Genomic DNA, 22,151 nt, shown 5'->3' with positions numbered 1-22,151 from the left:
CTGTAACCGCTCCTCCGCACTGTAACCCGCCAACCACAGAGGTGTAGTGCTGTAACCGCTCCTCCACACTGTAACCCGCCAACCACAGAGGTGTAGTGCTGTAACCGCTCCTCCACACTGTAACCCGCCAACCACAGAGGTGTAGTGCTGTAACCGCTCCTCCACACTGTATCCCCATAGGCCAAACACCTCTAGTTACCGCAGCTCTCACCCACCTGCCCTAGTATAGAGTATTGAGGCAGTAGAACCTTATTTCTATGCAATCTGGTTCAGCCCACATAATATCTGCCTCCGTTGTGTGTCCACTTAACCAATCAAATCCTTATGTCATACTAAAGCTCTGCTCAGAACGGACTTGGAACCTTATTCAAGTCTGTTCGCACGGGGCCGATGTTTTCACTTTGCGCATGTGTATTTCTGGGTGCGTGCGTATTTCTGGGTGCGTGCAGCCACAGCGAGCAAACTGCCGCCCCCCCACACCCATCAAGAATATGCGCGCAGATGTAAGATGGCTCTGAGCAACCTTACATCTGCGTGTACGTTCCCCATCATTCGATGGTCAGACACCACTGAATGACGTGGGTGTTCCCCCGTAGGCTGCGAATGGATGATTATGTAAAACATCCAATCGCAGCCAGTGCGAAGTACGCGCCGTGCAAATGGTGGGCCGGCGTACCACCATTAGCAAGGCGGGATCTGGTTGACTCATAAGGGTGCGAATTAGCATCCGAGCGAATCAACCAGAATCACCCCCTTGATGCAATAAGAATCTACAATCTCCCACGTATAGCCCCTGAGCGTTTCTCACCATTGGAAGGTCCTGCAAGCGTCTGAATTCCGTGCGACTGTTCCTTTTCTTGTATCGATGGAAGCCCACCACCACTACGACCATGACCACCATGACGGTGAAGATGGAGACAATCATGACAAACAGAGGGTTGGAGCTGTTTCGGGAGTGGTAACTTGGCAGCTCTGTGGGAGAAGGAAAGGCTCTGAGATCCCTTAATGTATTCTGCATTATGGTCTGGTGCTCGTCCTGTAATGTGTACAGAGGAGCTCAACTGTATTCTACAACCGGAGCTTGCGGGGCCATATGACGTTATTGTATTGATTGTGAACAAAGCCTCTCTCAGCCATTGGGATGTGACGCATCCATTTAGCATGCATCCATATACACCTTTAAACGTAATTTAAATATTGCGGAGAAAGAGAATTCCATCCTCGATGCATTGTACTGACCCATCCCCCCGCCAGTGGGCTTCTCTGTACAAATCCCGCAGCTGCAGCATATTTTTAAAATTTAAGAAGATGGGAGTTTTATTGAAGATGGGATGTTGCCGGTAGCAACCTATAATATTCTACTTTTTTAGAATATTATTAGCTGTTAACCTTTTACTTTCTGCCCTGTGTAAATGCTGTCCTCTAGTGGAGTTCTATCAATATACACTAGATGGTGCTCAATGAACCAATAAGTCTAGTTTAGGACTCCAAATTAGCAGCAAATGAAAAGTGAAGGTCCCTGGGACTACAACATGGTGAGGAGGATTCGGGGACGGGCAGGTAACCCCTTTTCCACTATAGTCTTGGATGATACTGGTAACTCCATAGCTATCCAGCAAGGACTAACCCCATAAATTGTTAACAAATGAGCCAATTACAGCACTAAAAAGGGATTTTTCTCTTGAAGAGTGTGGGGAAACCCTCACCAAAGAAACTCTGGTGCTGTTTAAATAAATAATCGAATAAATTAACCCCTTCCCGACATTTGACGTACATTTACGTCATGGCCGGGATGTACTTCCCGACACATGGCATAAATGTACGTCATGACTTTAAACTGTCACTGCATCTCGAGACGCAGTGACAGAGGGACGATGTCTGCTGTCCCTGACAGCAGACATGTCCCTGCATGCCCAGGGGGGGCTGCGATGCCGCCCCCCCCCGTCGGCGATCGCTGTGATTGTCTGTTCAGTGTGAACAGCCATTCACAGTGTTTTCCTGTGTTACCAGCGAATCAGACGCTCGGTAACACAGGTGTCAATCACCGCCGGGCGTCAGGGGGCATGAGGGGGTCATCGGTGACGATGACACCTCACCCCACCCTCACCCCACCTGCCCCCAAGGCTGTGATTGGTCCGTGGGACCCACGGACCAATCACAGCCAAGGCGCGACATTTAAACTAACGGTGACTGCGCTGAAGACGCCATTCCGGTCTGGAATAGCGTGCAGAGCGGTCACCGTGCCTATCTGCCGTGATACTGACCTGATCCTTGCTAATACTTACCTGATCCTTGCAAATACCTTACCTGATTACCTGATCACTGCTTGTAGCGTGCTGGACGCTTCCTGGATCTGACTTCTTGGGACTTCCTGCTGCTGCTGCAGTGTGATAGAGAGATAGAGAGAGAGATAGAGAGAGATAGAGAGATAGTGACAGAGAGAGCTATATTTTGTGTCTGCTACCCCCCCTTTTTGGGGGTGCAGGGGTTTTTTATATATAAATAACTGTCAGTGCTGCTGCTGCAGTGTCAGAGTGATAGATAGTGATAGATAGTGATAGATAGTGAGAGATAGAGAGATTTGTGTCTGCTACCCCCCCTTTTTGGGGGTGCAGGTTTTTTTTTATATATATAACTGTCAGTGCTGCTGCTGCAGTGTCATAGAGTGATAGATAGTGATAGATAGTGAGAGATAGAGAGAGATAGTGACAGAGAGTGATAGAGAGTGTATATTTTGTGTCTGCTACCCCCCCTTTTTGGGGGTGCAGGTTTTTTTTTATACATATAACTGTCAGTGGTGCTGCTGCAGTGTCCTAGAGTGATAGATAGTGATAGATAGTGATAGATAGTGAGAGATAGAGAGAGATAGTGACAGAGAGTGATAGAGAGTGTATATTTTGTGTCTGCTACCCCCCCTTTTGTGCTGATCAGTATATCTGTGCTGATCAGCAACTTTTTGGGGGCGCAGGGTTTTTTTTTTTTTATATATATACCTGTCAGTTGCTGCCAGTTGCACTGTCAGTTGCACCAAAGGTTGTGCACCTGCTGCCCCTCACTGGTAATCAGTGTTGCATCACTGATCACCTTTTTTTTTTTTGAGGCTGCTGTGGGTCTTTTTTTAATTTTTTTTTTACACACACTGTGATTTTGTGGGTGTCCTGTGGCCACTGTGCGCTGATCAGTGACGTACATCACTGATCAGCTTTTTCGGCACAGGGTTGATCTATTTTTTTTTTTTTTGATCAAATTCCTGTTGCCTTTGAGCGCTGTTCAGTGACGGACGTTACTGACCAACATCTGTGCTCAATTTTTGGCGCAGGAGCTTTTTTTTTTTTAACCCCTTCAATTTTTTTTTTTTTTAATTGGGATCAAATTCCTGTATAAAGTATTTTTTTTTTCTGCACTACATACACACTACACACTACATACCCCCCGGGTTGAAATAAAGTTTGTACCCCCCCCCCTACACTATACACGTGTTGAAACATTTCACTACCAGTAACACAAAAATAAAAATGGCATCCCAAATGTCATCCCAAATGTCATCCCAAATGTCTTCCCAGTCATCCAGAAGAATGTATTCAGCGGAGGAGGCATATGCCATGCTTGCCTCTGATTCTGACACAGCCAGTGAGGCAAGCGGGGAATTTGAAGGATTCATCTTAAGCTCCTCTTCCTCCTCTAGTGATGAGGGACCCCCTCAAAGACGCCCCCGTAGAGCAGCTGAGACCCCCCCCCCAATAATTGATCTCGTATGGACCCCACCACCAGACAATTTTGAGCCCCAGGTTCCTGAGTTTTTGGCCATGCCAGGAATCCAATTTGATTCCACAGGTCTCAGAGAAATTGACTTTTTCAAATTATTTTTCTCTGATGATTTTATCAATTTAATTGTGGACCAAACTAATTTATATGCCCAGCAGTTTATTGCTCAAAACCCCACGTCATCATTTGCTAGGTGGACCCCTGTAGATGCAGTAAAGATGATGACGTTTTGGGGTCTGGTGTTTCATATGGGCATAGTAAAAAAGCCAGAAATTAGGCAATATTGGAGTACAGATGTTCTGTACAGCACCCCATTTTACCGTATGGCCATGCCCCGGGCTCGATTTGAGACGATCCTTAAATTTTTGCATTACAACGATAATGCACAGTGCCCACCCAGAGATGATCCCACCTTTGACCGGCTATTCAAAGTCAGGCCGGTCATTGATCATTTCAGTGCCAAATTTGAAGAGATGTACATCCCAGATAAATTCATTTGCATAGACGAGTCCCTTATACATTTTAAAGGAAGGGTTAAATTCCGCCAGTACCTTCCCAGTAAGAGGGCAAGGTATGGCATAAAAATGTATAAGCTGTGTGAAAGCACCTCAGGGTACACTCACAGGTTTAGGGTATATGAAGGGAAGGATTCAAGAATTGAACCGCCAGAATGCCCCCCCTCCCTCGTAGGTGTTAGTGGAAAAATTGTCTGGGATTTAGTGCACCCCTTCCTGGATAAAGGTTATCACCTCTATGTGGATAACTTTTACACCAGCATCCCCCTGTTTAAGGCCCTTGGTTCAAGAGGTACAGCAGCTTGCGGTACTGTGCGCAAGAACCAAAGAGGCCTCCCAAAAACGCACATTGCCCAAGTAATGAGAAGGGGTGAAAGCAGGGGAATATGCACCGAAAATATGTTGTTGGTCAAATATAAGGACAAGAGGGATGTCCTTATACTGACAACAATTCACGGAGACAGTACCACCTCCGTCCCTGTACGAGGTACCAGTACCCACACCTCCAAACCTAATTGTATCCTGGATTACAATAGGTACATGGGCGGAGTGGATCTTTCAGATCAGGTACTGAAGCCGTACAGTGCCCTGCGGAAAACAAAAATCTGGTACAAGAAGCTGGCCGTGTATATCATCCAGATGGCACTGTATAACGCTTACGTGCTATTCCGTTCTACCGGCCAGAGGGGGACATTTATGCACTTTCAAGAGGAAGTCATAAAGGGCCTAGTATTTGGGAACCAGCAGGCAGAGGGCCCCAGTACTTCTAGTACTGGCCCCCGTATTGTACCAGGGCAGCATTTTCCTGATGAAATCCCCTCCACTGGAAAAAAGGGCAGGACACAAAAAAGGTGCAAAGTTTGCTATAAAAAGGGAATAAGAAAGCAAACTATTTTCCAGTGTGACACTTGCCCCGACAAACCCGGCCTATGTATAAAGGAGTGTTTTAAAATATACCACACATCTATGGATTTTTAGGTTCATCATTTCACCGTGCTTCGGGGGTCTTGCTAATGCCACATAGCACCCACCATTCATTCCACCAGAATCTGAGCCGCAAAATCCAAAAATCACTCCTTCCCTTCTGAGTCCTGCCATGCACCCAACTGGTATTTTTTGGTCACATGTGAGGCATTGCCGTACTCGGGAGAAATTGGGGCACAGATTTTGGGGTGCTTTTTCTCCTTCATACCTTCTGAAAATGAAAAATTTTGAGCCAGAACTGCATTTTTGTGTAAAAAAATGTAATTTTTCATTTTCACTGCCCAGTTGTATCAAAATTGGTGAAACCCCTGGGGGTTTGAAATGTACACTATACCCCTAGATGAATTCCCTGAGGGGTGTAGTTTGCAAAATGGGGTCACTTGTGGGGGGGTTCCACTGTATTGGTGCTTTGGGGGTCTTGCTAATGCGACATAGCACCCACCAACATTCCACCAGAATTTGTGCTGCAAAATCCAAATATCACTCCTTCCCTTCTGAGTCCTGCCACTTTTTGGTCACACATGAGGCATTGCCGTACTCGGGAGAAATTGGGGCACAGATTTTGGGGTGCTTTTTCTCCTTCATACCTTCTGAAAATGAAAAATTTTGAGCCAGAACTGCATTTTTGTGTAAAAAAATGTAATTTTTCATTTTCACTGCCCAGTTGTATCAAAATTGGTGAAACCCCTGGGGGTTTGAAATGTACACTATACCCCTAGATGAATTCCCTGAGGGGTGTAGTTTGCAAAATGGGGTCACTTGTGGGGGGGTTCCACTGTATTGGTGCTTTGGGGGTCTTGCTAATGCGACATAGCACCCACCAACATTCCACCAGAATTTGTGCTGCAAAATCCAAATATCACTCCTTCCCTTCTGAGTCCTGACACTTTTTGGTCACACATGAGGCATTGCCGTACTCGGGAGAAATTGGGGCACAGATTTTGGGGTGCTTTTTCTCCTTCATACCTTCTGAAAATGAAAAATTTTGAGCCAGAACTGCATTTTTGTGTAAAAAAATGTAATTTTTCATTTTCACTGCCCAGTTGTATCAAAATTGGTGAAACCCCTGGGGGTTTGAAATGTACACTATACCCCTAGATGAATTCCCTGAGGGGTGTAGTTTGCAAAATGGGGTCACTTGTGGGGGGGTTCCACTGTATTGGTGCTTTGGGGGTCTTGCTAATGCGACATAGCACCCACCAACATTCCACCACCAAAAATCACTCCTTCCCTTCTGAGTCCTGCCATGCATCCAAATGGTATTTTTTGGTCACATGTGAGGCATTGCCGTACTCGGGAGAAATTGGGGCACAGATTTTGGGGTGCTTTTTCTCCTTCATACCTTCTGAAAATGAAAAATTTTGAGCCAGAACTGCATTTTTGTGTAAAACAATGTAATTTTTCATTTTCACTGCCCAGTTGTATCAAAATTGGTGAAACCCCTGGGGGTTTGAAATGTACACTATACCCCTAGATGAATTCCCTGAGGGGTGTAGTTTGCAAAATGGGGTCACTTGTGGGGGGGTTCCACTGTATTTGTGCTTGGGGGGTCTTGCTAATGCAACATAGCACCCACCAACATTCCACCAGAATCTGAGCTGCAAAATCCAAAAATCACTCCTTCCTTTCTGAGTCCTGCCATGCACCCAAATGGTATTTTTTGGTCACATGTGAGGCATTGCCGTACTCGGGAGAAATTGGGGCACAGATTTTGGGGTGCTTTGTCTCCTTCATTCCTTGTGAAAATGAAAAATTTTGAGCCAGAACTGCATTTTTGTGTAAAAAATGTAATTTTGCATTTGCACAGCCCAGTTGTATCAAAATTGGTGAAACCCCTGGGGGTTTGAAATGTACACTATACCCCTAGATGAATTCCCTGAGGGGTGTAGTTTGCAAAATGGGGTCACTTGTGGGGGGGTTCCACTGTATTGGTGCTTGGGGGGTCTTGCTAATGCGACATAGCACCCACCAAAATTCCACCAGAATCTGAGCTGCAAAATCCAAAAATCACTCCTTCCCTTCTGAGTCCTGCCATGCGCCCAAATGGTATTTTTTGGTCACATGTGAGGCATTGCCGTACTCGGGAGAAATTGGGGCACAGATTTTGGGGTGCTTTTTCTCCTTCATACCTTCTGAAAATGAAAAATTTTGAGCCAGAACTGCATTTTTGTGTAAAAAAATGTAATTTTTCATTTTCACTGCCCAGTTGTATCAAAATTGGTGAAACCCCTGGGGGTTTGAAATGTACACTATACCCCTAGATGAATTCCCTGAGGGGTGTAGTTTGCAAAATGGGGTCACTTGTGGGGGGGTTCCACTGTATTGGTGCTTTGGGGGTCTTGCTAATGCGACATAGCACCCACCAACATTCCACCACCAAAAATCACTCCTTCCCTTCTGAGTCCTGCCATGCACCCAACTGGTATTTTTTGGTCACATATGAGGCATTGCCATACTCGGGAGAAATTGGGGCACCGATTTTGGGGTGCTTTGTCTCCTTCATTCCTTGTGAAAATGAAAAATTTTGAGCCAGAACTGCATTTTTGTGTAAAAAAATGTAATTTTTCATTTTCACTGCCCAGTTGTATCAAAATTGGTGAAACCCCTGGGGGTTTGAAATGTACACTATACCCCTAGATGAATTCCCTGAGGGGTGTAGTTTGCAAAATGGGGTCACTTGTGGGGGGGTTCCACTGTATTGGTGCTTGGGGGGTCTTGCTAATGCAACATAGCACCCACCAACATTCCACCAGAATCTGAGCTGCAAAATCCAAAAATCACTCCTTCCTTTCTGAGTCCTGCCATGCACCCAAATGGTATTTTTTGGTCACATGTGAGGCATTGCCGTACTCGGGAGAAATTGGGGCACAGATTTTGGGGTGCTTTGTCTCCTTCATTCCTTGTGAAAATGAAAAATTTTGAGCCAGAACTGCATTTTTGTGTAAAAAATGTAATTTTGCATTTGCACAGCCCAGTTGTATCAAAATTGGTGAAACCCCTGGGGGTTTGAAATGTACACTATACCCCTAGATGAATTCCCTGAGGGGTGTAGTTTGCAAAATGGGGTCACTTGTGGGGGGGTTCCACTGTATTGGTGCTTGGGGGGTCTTGCTAATGCGACATAGCACCCACCAAAATTCCACCAGAATCTGAGCTGCAAAATCCAAAAATCACTCCTTCCCTTCTGAGTCCTGCCATGCGCCCAAATGGTATTTTTTGGTCACATCTGAGGCATTGCCGTACTCGGGAGAAATTGGGGCACAGATTTTGGGGTGCCTTTTCTCCTTCATACCTTCTGAAAATGAAAAATTTTGAGCCAGAACTGCATTTTTGTGTAAAAAAATGTAATTTTTCATTTTCACTGCCCAGTTGTATCAAAATTGGTGAAACCCCTGGGGGTTTGAAATGTACACTATACCCCTAGATGAATTCCCTGAGGGGTGTAGTTTGCAAAATGGGGTCACTTGTGGGGGGGTTCCACTGTATTGGTGCTTTGGGGGTCTTGCTAATGCGACATAGCACCCACCAACATTCCACCACCAAAAATCACTCCTTCCCTTCTGAGTCCTGCCATGCACCCAACTGGTATTTTTTGGTCACATATGAGGCATTGCCATATTTGGGAGAAATTGGGGCACAGATTTTGGGGTGCTTTGTCTCCTTCATTCCTTGTGAAAATGAAAAATTTTGAGCCAGAACTGCATTTTTGTGTAAAAAAATGTAATTTTTCATTTTCACTGCCCAGTTGTATCAAAATTGGTGAAACCCCTGGGGGTTTGAAATGTACACTATACCCCTAGATGAATTCCCTGAGGGGTGTAGTTTGCAAAATGGGGTCACTTGTGGGGGGGTTCCACTGTATTGGTGCTTGGGGGGTCTTGCTAATGCAACATAGCACCCACCAACATTCCACCAGAATCTGAGCTGCAAAATCCAAAAATCACTCCTTCCTTTCTGAGTCCTGCCATGCACCCAAATGGTATTTTTTGGTCACATGTGAGGCATTGCCGTACTCGGGAGAAATTGGGGCACAGATTTTGGGGTGCTTTGTCTCCTTCATACCTTCTGAAAATGAAAAATTTTGAGCCAGAACTGCATTTTTGTGTAAAAAATTTAATTTTTCATTTTCACTGCCCAGTTGTACCACAATTGGTGAAACCCCTGGGGGTTTGAAATGTACACTATACCCCTAGATGAATTCCCTGAGGGGTGTAGTTTGCAAAATGGGGTCACTTGTGGGGGGGTTCCTAAATTTTAGCATCTTATGGTGCCTAGAAACCTACATGGTGCCTAAAAAATAATCTCATAAAAAGGAGGCTCCAAAATCAAGTAGGTGCTCCTTCTATTATGAAGCCTGTGGTTTGGTCAACGTGCACACTAGGGCCACATATAGGATATTTATGAAAACAAAAGAATTGGGGGAATCAATTTTTAGTCACATTTCTCTAGTAAAATGTACTGTGTTCCTTAGAAAAATGTATTAAAATTGCAAATCTGCAAAAAAAATGAAATTTTGAAATTTCACCTACACTTTGTTTTAATTCCTGTGAAACACCTAAAGGGTTAACAAACTTCCAAAATGCTGTTTTGAATACTGTGAGGGGTGCAGTTTTTGAAATGGTATCATTTATGGGGGTGTCTCACATACAAGTCCCTCAAAGTCACATCAGAACTGAACTGGTCCCTAAAAAAATCAGTGTTTGAAATTTTCTTGAAAATTTGAGAATTTGCTATTCATATTGTAAGCCTCCTAGTGTCCAAAAAAATTAAAAGGAAGTTGAAATTATGATGGAAACATAAAGTAGACATATGGTCTATGTTAGTTATTAACTATTTTGAGTGGTATGATTATTTGTCTCACAAGCAGAAAATTTAACATTTTGCAAATTGCAAAATTTTCCATTTTTTCACGACATTTTGGTATTTTTCACAAAAAAACACAGACTGTATCGACCCAAATTTACCACTAATTTGAAGTACAATGTGTCACGAAAAAACAATCTCAAAATCACTGGGATAAGTAAAAGCAAAAAAAAGTTATCCCCACTTAAGTGATACATGTCAGATTTGAAAAAAAGGGCTCTGTCAGGAACGCAAAAACTGGCTCTGTCAGGAAGGGGTTAAATGGTACTTGTGTATTATCACGGCGCCCAAGTTTCTTACGTAAGGCACCATAGGAAAATCACATCGCATGGGCCATTATAACGGCTGTGCGATGCGATTTTCCTATGTAATTTATTCACTGCTCTCTTAGCCCCGGGGAATCGCATTGCATTGCTTAGCATCGCATCTGTACAATGCCATTAGGTATACAATAACGACATACAATGAGGTTTTAGGCACCCCCCACTATCCCGAGGGGCGGCGGAACGCGTCCTCCGACCTTTTCATACCCCTACTATCCACGTCGGCGTGGAGTTGACTTTATATAGTGTGGCGAGCGCAGCGAGCCACCGAGCCCGAAGCATGGCGAGCCCCGCGAGGGGACGCGGATTACTTTACATGTATTCCGCGTCCCCTCGCTGCACTATATAAAAACAACTCCACGCCGACGTGGATAGTAGGGGTATGAAAAGGTCGGATGACACGTTCCGCCGCCCCTTGCAGGGCTCGCTGCACTCGCCACGCTTTGGGGTGGCGTGGATAATGGGGGGGTGCCTAAAACCTCATTGTATGTCATTATTGTATACCTAATGGCATTGTACACCCTATACCATATAAATAAAAGAGCACTGAATAAATTGCATAGGAAAATCGCATCGCATCGGCACTTACAATGGCCCATGAGATGCGATGCGATTTTCCTACGCAGAATAGCCCACTAAGCAAATAGCTTAGTGGGCGCCATGATAATACACAAGTACCAATTAAACTAAACTGCTGCTCTTCACACAGAGGAGCTTGCTAGGCGCCAAGAAACAAGAAAAACTAAGATACACAAAACAAAATACTCTGCGCTGCTAAGAATAATGAGAAATATATGAATAATTAATAATCCACGCCGAGTACAAAAGAACAGGACACGCTTGTATAAATAAACAGGTACTTGTTTCCTAACAGGGCGACCAGATTTCCTATGTACGCTAACATTGAATCGCATCGCACATCGCATGGCCCTTTTTTGTGGCGTGAGATGTGAGATGCGATCTCAGTAGTTAATATGGTAAAACCTAAAACACCACCACTCTCCACATCACCCCGATGCGTGGCAAGCGCACCGAGCCCCGCGTGGGGTGACGGAACGCGTCCTTCGACCTTTTCATACCCCCACTATCCACGTCGGCGTGGAGTTGATTTTATATAGTGTGGCGAGCCACCGAGCCCAAAGCGTGGCAAGCGGATGTGGAATACATGTAAAGTAATCAGCGTACGCTCGCCACACTATACAAAATCAACTCCACGCCGACGTGGATAGTGGGGGTATGAAAAGGTCGGAGGACGCGTTCCGCCGCTCCGCTCGCCACGCTTCGGGGTGATGTGGAGAGTGGTGGTGTTTTACTATATGAACTACTGAGATCGCATCTCACATCTCACACCACAAAAAAGGGCCATGCGATGCGCAATGTGATTTCACTCAGGGTGCAGTGAATAAATTAACTACTGAGATCGCATCGCATGCATCAAAGGCACAAAAAGCCATGCCATGCGATGTGTGATGCGAATTCACTACGCAGAATAGCCCACTAAGCAAGTACCTAAAAACATTTCAGGTGGGTATATAAACAGAAATTGGATTATAATTGAACTCAATAAAATGTAGTTAAAAACTGTTTAGTTAAAAAAAAGTATTCCGGCTGCCTAAATCCTTATTACAGCATAAGAACTACTTTTTCTCCCTGGTATATCCATCAACGCATAAAGATATTCAAGATAAAACCCGGGATTTACCTTTCTCCTCCCCGACTTCCAGGACAGACGGCCCCCTCTGTACCTCCGGCCTGGATGTATGAGAGGTTGTGGTGCTCTGCGTGGCTGGGCTGGTAGGATCTGTGGTGGTCACTGTGGTTGTTATAAACAGGCTGGTGGTGATGGCAGACATCCAGGTGGTGTAGAAGGCAGTGGTAGTCCTGGGGGGTGCAGTGGTGTCTACTGGAGACTGGTTACTGGGCTCTGTCTGGGTGGTCGGTATCCTGACTGTGGTGACCAGTGTTGGGGTCTCAGTGACGCTCTTTGGGGTCTCTAGAAATAGACAAGATGGGTTATACTAGGAATGTGGCAAATAGCTGGAACCTCAGTTAGCAGACATGGTCTGTGCCATGCAGGGTGGAGGTCAATGGTGTCTTGAGGGACGTCTACATATGTTTCGCTGCTTCTGAATTTTATTGTTCTATATAACAAATCTACCATGAGGACTTTGGCAACTGCTAGAGCGCAACACTCTATTAATTAGCATTTCTAAAACTACTATAGGTGTTTAGGCTTAATTAAGGGTCATAGGCCATAAGACAACTACTGTGTGGTCTAGACTAGTTAGGGTCTCACCTACCTGTCTTGACTTCCTCTTCTGCAGTGGTGGCCGCTGGATGGACTGGTGGAGGAGCTGTTGTGGGGTTAGCAGTGGTCACCTCCCTGGTGACTGGAACAGGAAATGTTCTGCTAGGACTGGGTGCAGCCCCTCCACTCTCAGTGACCGCCTCCTCTGGTGCTACAGTACTGGTGCTAGATTCCAGCACATCCACTGTGGACAACTCCTCGGATGCTGGTCGCTCAGACTTTGTGATGGGGTCATTAACTAGAGTTTCAGGTGTAGGGTCTAAAGGTTTGGAGAGGTTGGAGCTTATGCTCAAGTCATGTAAATCTCCTGAAGTCACAAAGGATGGGCTGGTGGTGGCCCCGGACATGTTGGTTAGAAGATCTGCAATCTGATTGGTGGTTTCTTCCTTGTTCACTCCTAATATAGAAGAAAACATAGAATGTGTGAGATCTGGTGAGTTATATGGAATGAAGAACCTGTGGGGACAAGGAACGAATCATTTTCATTCTCTCTCTTGCTAGCGATGTTTCAAAATGATGGACTAATGCCGAAATACAGCTGTTAACCTTTTACTTTATGCCCTGTGTAAATGCTGTAACATCTAGTGGAGTTCTATCAATATACACTAGATGGCGCTCAATGAACTGATGAGTCTAAGGTGGCCATACATCTACAGATAGATTGTCAGATTGGGCTGGTTGGAACAAAAATATCTGAATGACAGTTTTTGGCAGTTTTCCAGCAATTCAAAGCAAATGGTCAACTGTCATTTGCTCTCATCCATTACCAGGATTTTGTTTCAACCAGCTCAATCTGACAATCGATCTGTAGATGTATGGCCACCTTTAGTTTAGGACTTAAGATAGTGGATAAGCTGCAATTACAGAGAAGGCCCTTCAACCAACACCTCTAGGAGCGTGTCCACAATGGTATCCGGCCGATAGGTATACAGGTCTCCATAGTCAATAGGTTGACATTAAAAAAATGCCGACCTGCAAAAAGATTGACATGAAAAAATGTTGACTCCACATGAAGAGGTCGACGTGAGTTTTTCACAGTTATTTTTCTCTTCTTCATTTTCTGGATCTTTTCATACTTTAAGATGAGATGAGAACTCCACCTGGCAATGGTAAAATGTGCCGAGAGCAGCGGTAGTGGACCCTGGGTATGGGCTACACTAATTGGGGGTCCATGTCGACAGGTGTTGACATTGACAACACATTGAATGTGCAGCCTTGCAAACCCTGCCCGACAAATGTCCGGCCTCCCACCCCCTCACAGCGTGTGTCCCCACGCACAGGCTGTGAATGGATGTTTAGCAGCCCCCCGTACCCTTCGTCATGGCTTCATTACCACGAGAACGCCCAGCGTTGTCATGGGAGCACCCATGAAATGCTGGGCGTTTCCAGATGGTAATGAGGCTTTCCGGCGCCCCCCGCCCTTCTCCACCCCCCACTCGCCCTGTGAATGCGCCTGAACATGTGCAGACAAAAACATCGGCCCTCCGTGTGAATGCATGGAGGACCAACTGAACCAGTATAAGGCCCTAAGTTAGTAGCATCGGGCGGCACCTACAGTATACAGATGGCTGCGCCATTCCTCACATGTTACAGGTAGCAGCCTCATTAGTTACTTAACACAAGCTGAAACCTGAAATAGGTCGTCATGGCTAAGGTCGACAGGGTCAGAAGATCTACACAAGCCATTGGGTCGACATTGGGAAGGTCAAAATGTCGACATGAGTTTTTCAAGTTTTTTTGTCCCAAATGTCGACTGCGATCGCCATGCTTCAGGCACACTATTTTATTCTCCCACCACGCCATAGTGGATGGAAGGGCATGAAATACCACATTTCTGCAGTGTCTAGACAGTCAATAGATCGACACATGAAAAAGATCGACAAAAACAAAATGTTGACATGCCAATAGTCGACACATAAAAGGGCTACAGGAGATTTTTATTTCCCCCGGGCTTGTTCTTACTTCAACATTCATGTTGGCCTGGAGGGAGAACATAATAGCGTCTGAGCATACTGAAGCATGACACGCAAAGCGAACCATGCCAGTGGACATGTTACACTAGGCATGTCCAAACTATGCCCCTTCAGCTGTTGTGAAACTACCAGTCCCATCATGCCTTGCCACAGTTTTGCTATTAGGGAATGTTAAAACTATGGCAAGGCATGCTGGGATGAGTAGTTTGGACATGCCTGCGTTACACTAATTGGGGATCCATGTCGACATAGACGACGAAAACCCGTGGAAAACGCGTGTCAACCGTTTTCTTGTCGATCTTTTGTTCACGTCGACCTAGCGTATATTGGTATCCGGACTCATGATAGATTGACTCTAGGTTGATAGTCATAAGGTCGAACCCTATTGGTCGACAGGGTCCAAAGGTCGAAAAGGATCAAAAAGTCGACAAGAAAAAGGTGGACATGAAAAAGGTCGACATTGCTTTTATTTACAAAATGATGAGCTGACATGTGCCAACAGGCGGTATTTCATACCCTACCATCTACTACGGCGTGGAGGGGAATAGAATAGTGTTCCTAGCGCAGTGAGGCACCGAGCGCGAAGCCTGGTGAGCCATGCGAGGGGATGCGGTACACTTAGACGGTGTCCATACTGACCTATGTCGACATAGACACCAAAAAAACATTAAAAACTCACGTCAACCTTTTCCATGTCTACCTTTTCCAAACTGTATCTAGTAAAGGAACAGTGAAAAACCCCATGTCGACCTTTTGACTGTCGACCTGGACATTGTCGAACAAATGACCTGTCGAACTAATGACCTTTTGACCTAATGATCTCTCGACCTAGAACCATATCGACATTTTCATATGTCGACCTAATGGTGTCGACCATCATGCTGTAGATCAAATGACCGCATCCCGATAACATGACCCTTCCTGGGCCGTGATACCAGGCTGGCCCGGCCTGACACGTTGTCAGGGTAACCTTGTACTAGGATGTGTATCTAGCAGGGGTGGGTGTTGTGTATGTATACGCTCTTATAGAAACAGAACTGTAATTGTGCACAGATTTACAACCTGCACACCCAACCCCTGTCCCCCAATTACACTCACTGAGCAGCCTGTGTGCACACTCAGCAGGGTCTCTGTAAGGATCCACCATACCCTGTTCAGGGGGTCACTAAATGGTAGTATGTTAATAATAAACACACTGGCTCATTCATCAGAGGCAGGCTGAGCACAGCAACGTATCCGGCCCTCGTCCACAAAACACTGCACCCTTTCAGCTGTGCCCTGTGCCAGCGGCGAGCCCTAGGTCTCCTCCCTGTCCTTCTGAGTGTTATACCAAGTCCTGGGGTTGTGCGGGTAATGGGGCTCAGTAGCATTTATCAACTGTCCATCATCCTATCGCTGTCACTATGGCAACCAAAGGATTTCTGAATCTACTTCGCATGGACACACCTCTAATTAGTTTTTGTCCACACCCATCAGCTAAGGCTGTACATCCCGCCCTTAAGCTCTGTACACACATACCCATACCTCCCAACTGTCACGATTTTAGAGGGACAGTCCCGATTTTCGGGTCCTGTCCCGCTGTCCCACCCGCGGCAGGCATTGTCCCGCTGCGGGGGGTGGCAGTTGGGAGACCCCCCAATCTAGTAGAATAGACGCTGTGCGCATGCGCACAGCGTCTATTCTCGTATGAAAATGAGGTTGCGGCTAATTAGCATAAGCCGCGCCCTCATTTGCATACGCCCCGCCCCCTTTTCGGACGCTCGCGCGGAGTGTCCCTATTTATTCAGTCCATAAGTTGGGAGGTATGCATACCCTCCAACATGACCCATTCCATTAGGTACAAAATGCCAACTTGGTCGGACGCTGATTGGTCGGCTGCCTGGAGCCCGAGGCTGCACTGTGCCCCCGGGGTAACTCGGGGGTGCCTGATTTGCACTGGTGATGTCCAGCACCATGCACTGAATGGCACTTGCACCGCGCACTTCCCTCTAGGTTAGGCTACACGTCCTTACCTCGTCCTTTTGGATGGGGTAGGACAATTTTTTTTACACCCCCACCCCGGCCTTCTGGCTAGGGCCTCTTTTTATTTCTTTCTTTGATTTGCACTTTTGAGCACTTCACGTTTTTGTTAGTTTGTCACGTTTTTTTGATTTGGGTAGTGCGGCTGTCCCTAACAGGCCTTCCGTTCCCCAAACGTGGCTGGGACTCTTCACCTTTTGGGGAGAGTCCCGGTCCCCTCGAGGGCAACCCCGAGCCGCAAGGCGGAGGGAAGCCTAAGCGGGTCTCTCCAAACCTTCGGGTGCGGAGGACCCACCGTCCAAAACCCTTCCGGGGGTGGAGGAAACGCGGGTCTCTCTGAGCTTCGGCGAAGAGGACCCACCGATCCCTTTTTTCCCTTCCTCGGCCTTATGGTTGAGGGGGGTTAGGGGAACCATGGGGCCTTTCTCCTTTGGGAGAGGGCCCACACGTTCGTACGGCTGCCCCCTTTGCACGTGTTTAGGCACAGCACTGGTGGTGGTGGGAGCACACCTCGGGCTCCCTGAGTTTCTTCAAACTCATGCTCTGTTCCTGGACTTCCCTGCCAGTGGCAGTTACAGAGGTGGGGCTCCAGCACAGACCAAAATTCAAAGAGGGGGGTCACATCAACTGCCAGTGAGTCCAGGACAGTGATGTTTGGAGTGGCATTAGGTGTGGCTCCCCTTTTTTAATAGTGGACTGTGCTGCAGCCCCACTTCTGTAACTGCCACTGGCAGGGAAGTCCAGAAAGAGAGCTTTTTGTACCTAATGGAATGGGTCATGTTGGAGGGTATGTACACATGGGCCCTTATTCTGGTTCACTCGCAAAGGCAAATTCCTTCTCAAATGGACAAACCATGTGCACAGCAGGGGGGACAGATGTAACATGTGCAGAGAGAGTTTGATTTGGGTGAGTTATTTTGTTTCTGTGCAGGGAAAATACTGACTGCTTTATTTTTACACTGCAATATAGAACTCACTCTGAAGTAAAACCCCACCCAAATCTAATTCTCTCTGCACTTGTTACATCTGCCCCACCTGCAGTGCACATGGTTTTGTCCATTTGAGAAGGAATTTGCCTTTACGAGTGAACCAGAATAAACCCCACAGAGCAATTTGATCACTGAGCAATGAAAGCTGCAATGCCCCAAATAATATACTTATAGAGATCTGTCAGAACGTCTGATTGTTCCCAGGTAGATGAGGTAAAGATCTGCAGTGTGAGTAAGCTGAAGCTCACAGCCCATAAATTATCACTAATTACAGACCTGCGGCTGACGTGACTCAGTTTGTTATCAGAGGATTAACACAAACTAGAAGCAAGAAATTGAGGTGAATTTATTAACCTGATGAGGAATCTGCTTTTCACACATGTGTAGAATTCCCGGTATGTAGAGGGGAGATTACTTACACACCAGGCAGAAGCTCTGTATACGAAGTGACAGGTCACCTGGTAAAGGGACATTTATAGATCACATGATGGTGTTAGCCCGCTGCAGCCTACAGGCTACACTTCACCAGAATCCCCAGGAGAAAGATTCCCAGAACCCTCTCTGGCAATGGCCAAAATGCGTGCGTAGTCAGTGGAACCGCGCGTTAGCAGTAGTCCCGCTTCCACTCAGAGCACAACGAAGGGACAGGCACCTTCAGGAGACCCTGCCTCTGCCGGTGCTCATACTGGCCGGTATGATTGCATACTACAATGCAAATCTATTGGTGTCCGCACGTGTAATTTGCACTATCAATTCTTACTATATGGTCAAAATCGAATAGCACAATCCCACTGTGTTATGCCGCACCCGATCCCCATGCGTGGCTCCTGCACAATATAGGGTTGGAAGGTCGACAATGAGAAGGTCAACAGTCATATGGTTGGCATGAGTTTTTCACGTTTTTTTCACCCAAATATCGAAGTATGTGGACATGAACACCGTATCAGTGTACCACTGTGCTCGCCATGCGTCGGGCTATTATACTCTTCCTCCATGCCCAAGTGGATGGTAGGGTGCGAAATACCACCTGTCGACACAAGTCGGCTCAAACAAATGTGAAAAACTAATGTCGACGTTATTGACTGTCGACTCTCCATTGTCGAACTAATGCTTGTGTTGACCTTAGCCATGTCGAACTTTAGTGGTCGACTTAATGTATGTCAACTTTCATAGTGTCGACCTAGCGTCCGTATCGAATTAGTGAGGACAGGGCTGCATGTGACAGGGACAGTGACATGATGTGAGGAGGGGGATGAAGGGAGATCTGGTCACTAGGTTGACAAGGGGAAGGTCGACATGACTGAAGGTCGAGATGGGGATAGGTCGACAGGGTCATTAGTTTGACACAAGCATTAAGTCGAAATGGGAAAAAAAAGTAGTGTGCCTGAAGCACGGCGATCGCAGCAAGCCATGCGAGGGGACGCAGTGAACCTTTTTATTGTACATGTCGACTGTGTCGACATTCAAGTTAAAATAATAAGTGAAAAACCCCGTCGACCTTCCTCATGTCAACCTAATGTCTGTGTCGATCTTCATGCATGCCGACCTAATGCTTGTCTATCCTATGATGAAGGCAGCAGGAAGCCATAGACTGAGAATTATGGATTAAAAGGAGCAGGGTCCTCCAACAGCACAGAATGAATGACGTTTAGCGCCTATTGCACTAACATTAGCAGATTTCCGTCCATATGTAATAAGTGGATAAATCTAAACTGTGTATTAGCTGAAGTGCAAACTCTTCCAGAAGTAGGAATTTATATAACCTGCTTCTAAGAGCCCCCAAAACACAAACATCGGAGGTGTGAAAAGGCTCCTGCTGAAGCAAATGATGTGAAATGAATGTTCGGAGCTGAGACTTTCACACAAGCCTTTATATCATTTACACCTTGGTAACAGTGCAACTGCTGAGGGAGCTGGAGGCTGCCGTGACTCATAGACTGAGGCAGACTCCCAGGACCCCAGGCCCCTTGCTGGCTGTGACGTGGGGTGTTACAGACACTCTGGCAGACCCTATTAGGAAGAGTTCTGAGCTTCTCACTGACGCAGATGCCCAGAATATTATAAATATTTGCAGATCTCTCAGCCTCAAGTAACCAGACAGAACCATGCACATGTTAGCGCATCCCACCGTATAAGAACCAAGTGCTGGGGGGGGGGGCGAGACTTGTATAATTCATTCATTTCACCCCTTTCACTCTTCTGGAGTTATATGGAAAGATAGCAGAAAAGACAGTCAGCTGTTCAATCAGACGTGTAACCCCAGATAGACACTAACATCATGTTAGCACAGTATTATAACACTAGGTGATTCATCGCGCCCTACGGGCGCTCTTCACACCGTCGTAAGGGGCTGCGCCCCCTTAATTTGTGAACATTTGTATATGAGAAATATGGTTAGAATTGTATGAAAGATGCCTGTATTGCAACTTGAGTTATAGGTGAAATGTGTTAAATAGAGAGCATATGATGTGGAAGGGGGGGTGTATTGTTTTGTTTAATTAAAAAGCAGTTGAGGGAATGGGATTATACGGTCGACGCGTATTATATCGACGTTATTTAGGTCGAAGCCGTTAGTCAGACTGTACGGGTTTACCGAAAGTTTATAGATAGACAGTAGCATATGGTCGATCATAGTTAGGTCGAAATATACAAGGTCAAACGGTAGAAAGGTTGACCGCTAATAGGTTGGCCTGTAAATAGGTTGAACAGTATTAGGTCAAACTATCAATAGGTCGACCCCTAATAGATCTACAAGTACAAGGTCGAACGGTAGAAAGGTAGACCACTATTAGGTTGGCCTGTAAATAGGTTGACCGGTTCAAGGTCGAAAAGTACAAGATCGAACCTTTATTGGTCGACCGCATATATAGATCTACAAGCACAAGGTCGAAAATTAATAGGACGACAGCTATTAGGTCGGCAAACGCAAGGTCGACTGTTTTTAATCAGAGCGCATATCGCTCTCCTTACTCAAGGTCCACCGTTAATAGGTTGACATCTTGTAGCACCCATTCATGACTGTAATGACACCCTGCCACCCTCAATACACCACATCGGCACTCTTTCAACGCTGCACCACCCCTAAGTCCCCCCATATCTGTCTAAATCTAGACGCAGCTATAGTCCCCCTAGTCACCCTTCAGTCAGTCAACATGTAGACCACGTTGAGCAGCAGTATTCTGACCTGGCACTGCTAAGCCCCGCACACCCCCATTACACCCTCACCCATGAAGGTCTCCACTCCTGGGATCCCTCCTTCTCCCTTGCTGCACCCAAAAAATACGAATGAGAGAATGTGACCACAATAAGACTAATTTAAAAAAAAATATCTAATAAACAATATATACACTAAACATCGGCACTCAGTGACAGGTGTGTTGGTAACTGCTCACCTATAAAAGCACAGTCTGCTGTGAGCTTTAGACCAGATAGCATGCCTGGAATCAAACATGTGATAGCTATGTGTATTGTAGCCATATTGAGCGATAGTGCTAGGACCTGCAGAAAAGTGGGGTCCCGTGAAGGGGGCTGCAGGCTTAAATGCATTGATCAATTCATGAACCAAATCTCCACTATTTATTATCAGTTCATTTAGTGTGTGCAGAGCCCCTACAATGTCTATATATATATATATATATATATATATATATATATATATATATATATATATATATATATATATATATATATATATATATATATATATACACACTGGTATCCCCTCGAGCTTGTAGTAGAGCCTTGGAGATAAAGAGCGGCACTCACGGGTTTGTAAAAGTACAATTTATGTCATCTTAGTGCATTACATCATGGTCTCAATCAAGCGACGTTTCAAGGCAGGATGCCTTTTCATCAGGAGAGACAAAAAAGTGCATCCCCTTCACCAGCACTACCAGCACTTTTTTGTCTCTCCTGATGAAAAGGCATCCTGCCTTGAAACGTCGCTTGATTGAGACCATGATGTAATGCACTAAGATGACATAAATTGTACTTTTACAAACCCGTGAGTGCCGCTCTTTATCTCCAAGGCTCTACTACAAGCTCGAGGGGATACCAGTGTGTATCAATGACTGTGAAGGCACCACGGTAACTTGCATCGTTTTGTCCGGAGTGCCGAGCGTATGTGACATATATATATATATATATAGTACTGAGTACTACTTTGTAGTACTACTACTTAGTATTTAAAAGTATTTTAATCAAGGTCCAGAAAATATATATATATATATATATATATATATATATATATATATATAGAAAAGAGGGTACTTGTTTCCTAGCACGGCCACAATCGTGAGTAATCGTGTCCCTTACTTAAGGGACACGATTACCCACGATGGACCCGATTTCTTTTGAAATCAGGTCCATTTTGCCGGCTAGGATAAAATATCGGGGGCATCGCGTCGGTCGGG

The 22,151-nt window shown here is 45.7% G+C and overlaps 1 protein-coding gene across 1 annotated transcript in view; it reads right to left on the bottom strand.

Annotated features, from left to right (window-relative positions):
• Window positions 1-22,151, bottom strand: part of LOC146026670 (uncharacterized) — a 60,061-nt gene that overhangs the window by 2,359 nt on the left and 35,551 nt on the right. The window contains exons 2-4 of the mRNA XM_083157510.1: window positions 12,751-13,155; window positions 12,153-12,443; window positions 809-972 (exon numbers count right to left, since the gene is read on the bottom strand). Coding sequence (XP_083013636.1) covers window positions 809-972; window positions 12,153-12,443; window positions 12,751-13,155 — 860 coding nt within the window. The remainder of the gene's footprint in view (window positions 1-808; window positions 973-12,152; window positions 12,444-12,750; window positions 13,156-22,151) is intronic.

Source organism: Crinia signifera, chromosome 8, assembly GCF_055691185.1.
Source record: "Crinia signifera chromosome 8, ASM5569118v1, whole genome shotgun sequence".
Lineage (NCBI taxonomy): Eukaryota > Metazoa > Chordata > Amphibia > Anura > Myobatrachidae > Crinia > Crinia signifera.
The sequence above is the reverse complement of the archived record's forward strand: the minus strand, read 5'-3'. Positions and strand labels throughout refer to the sequence as shown.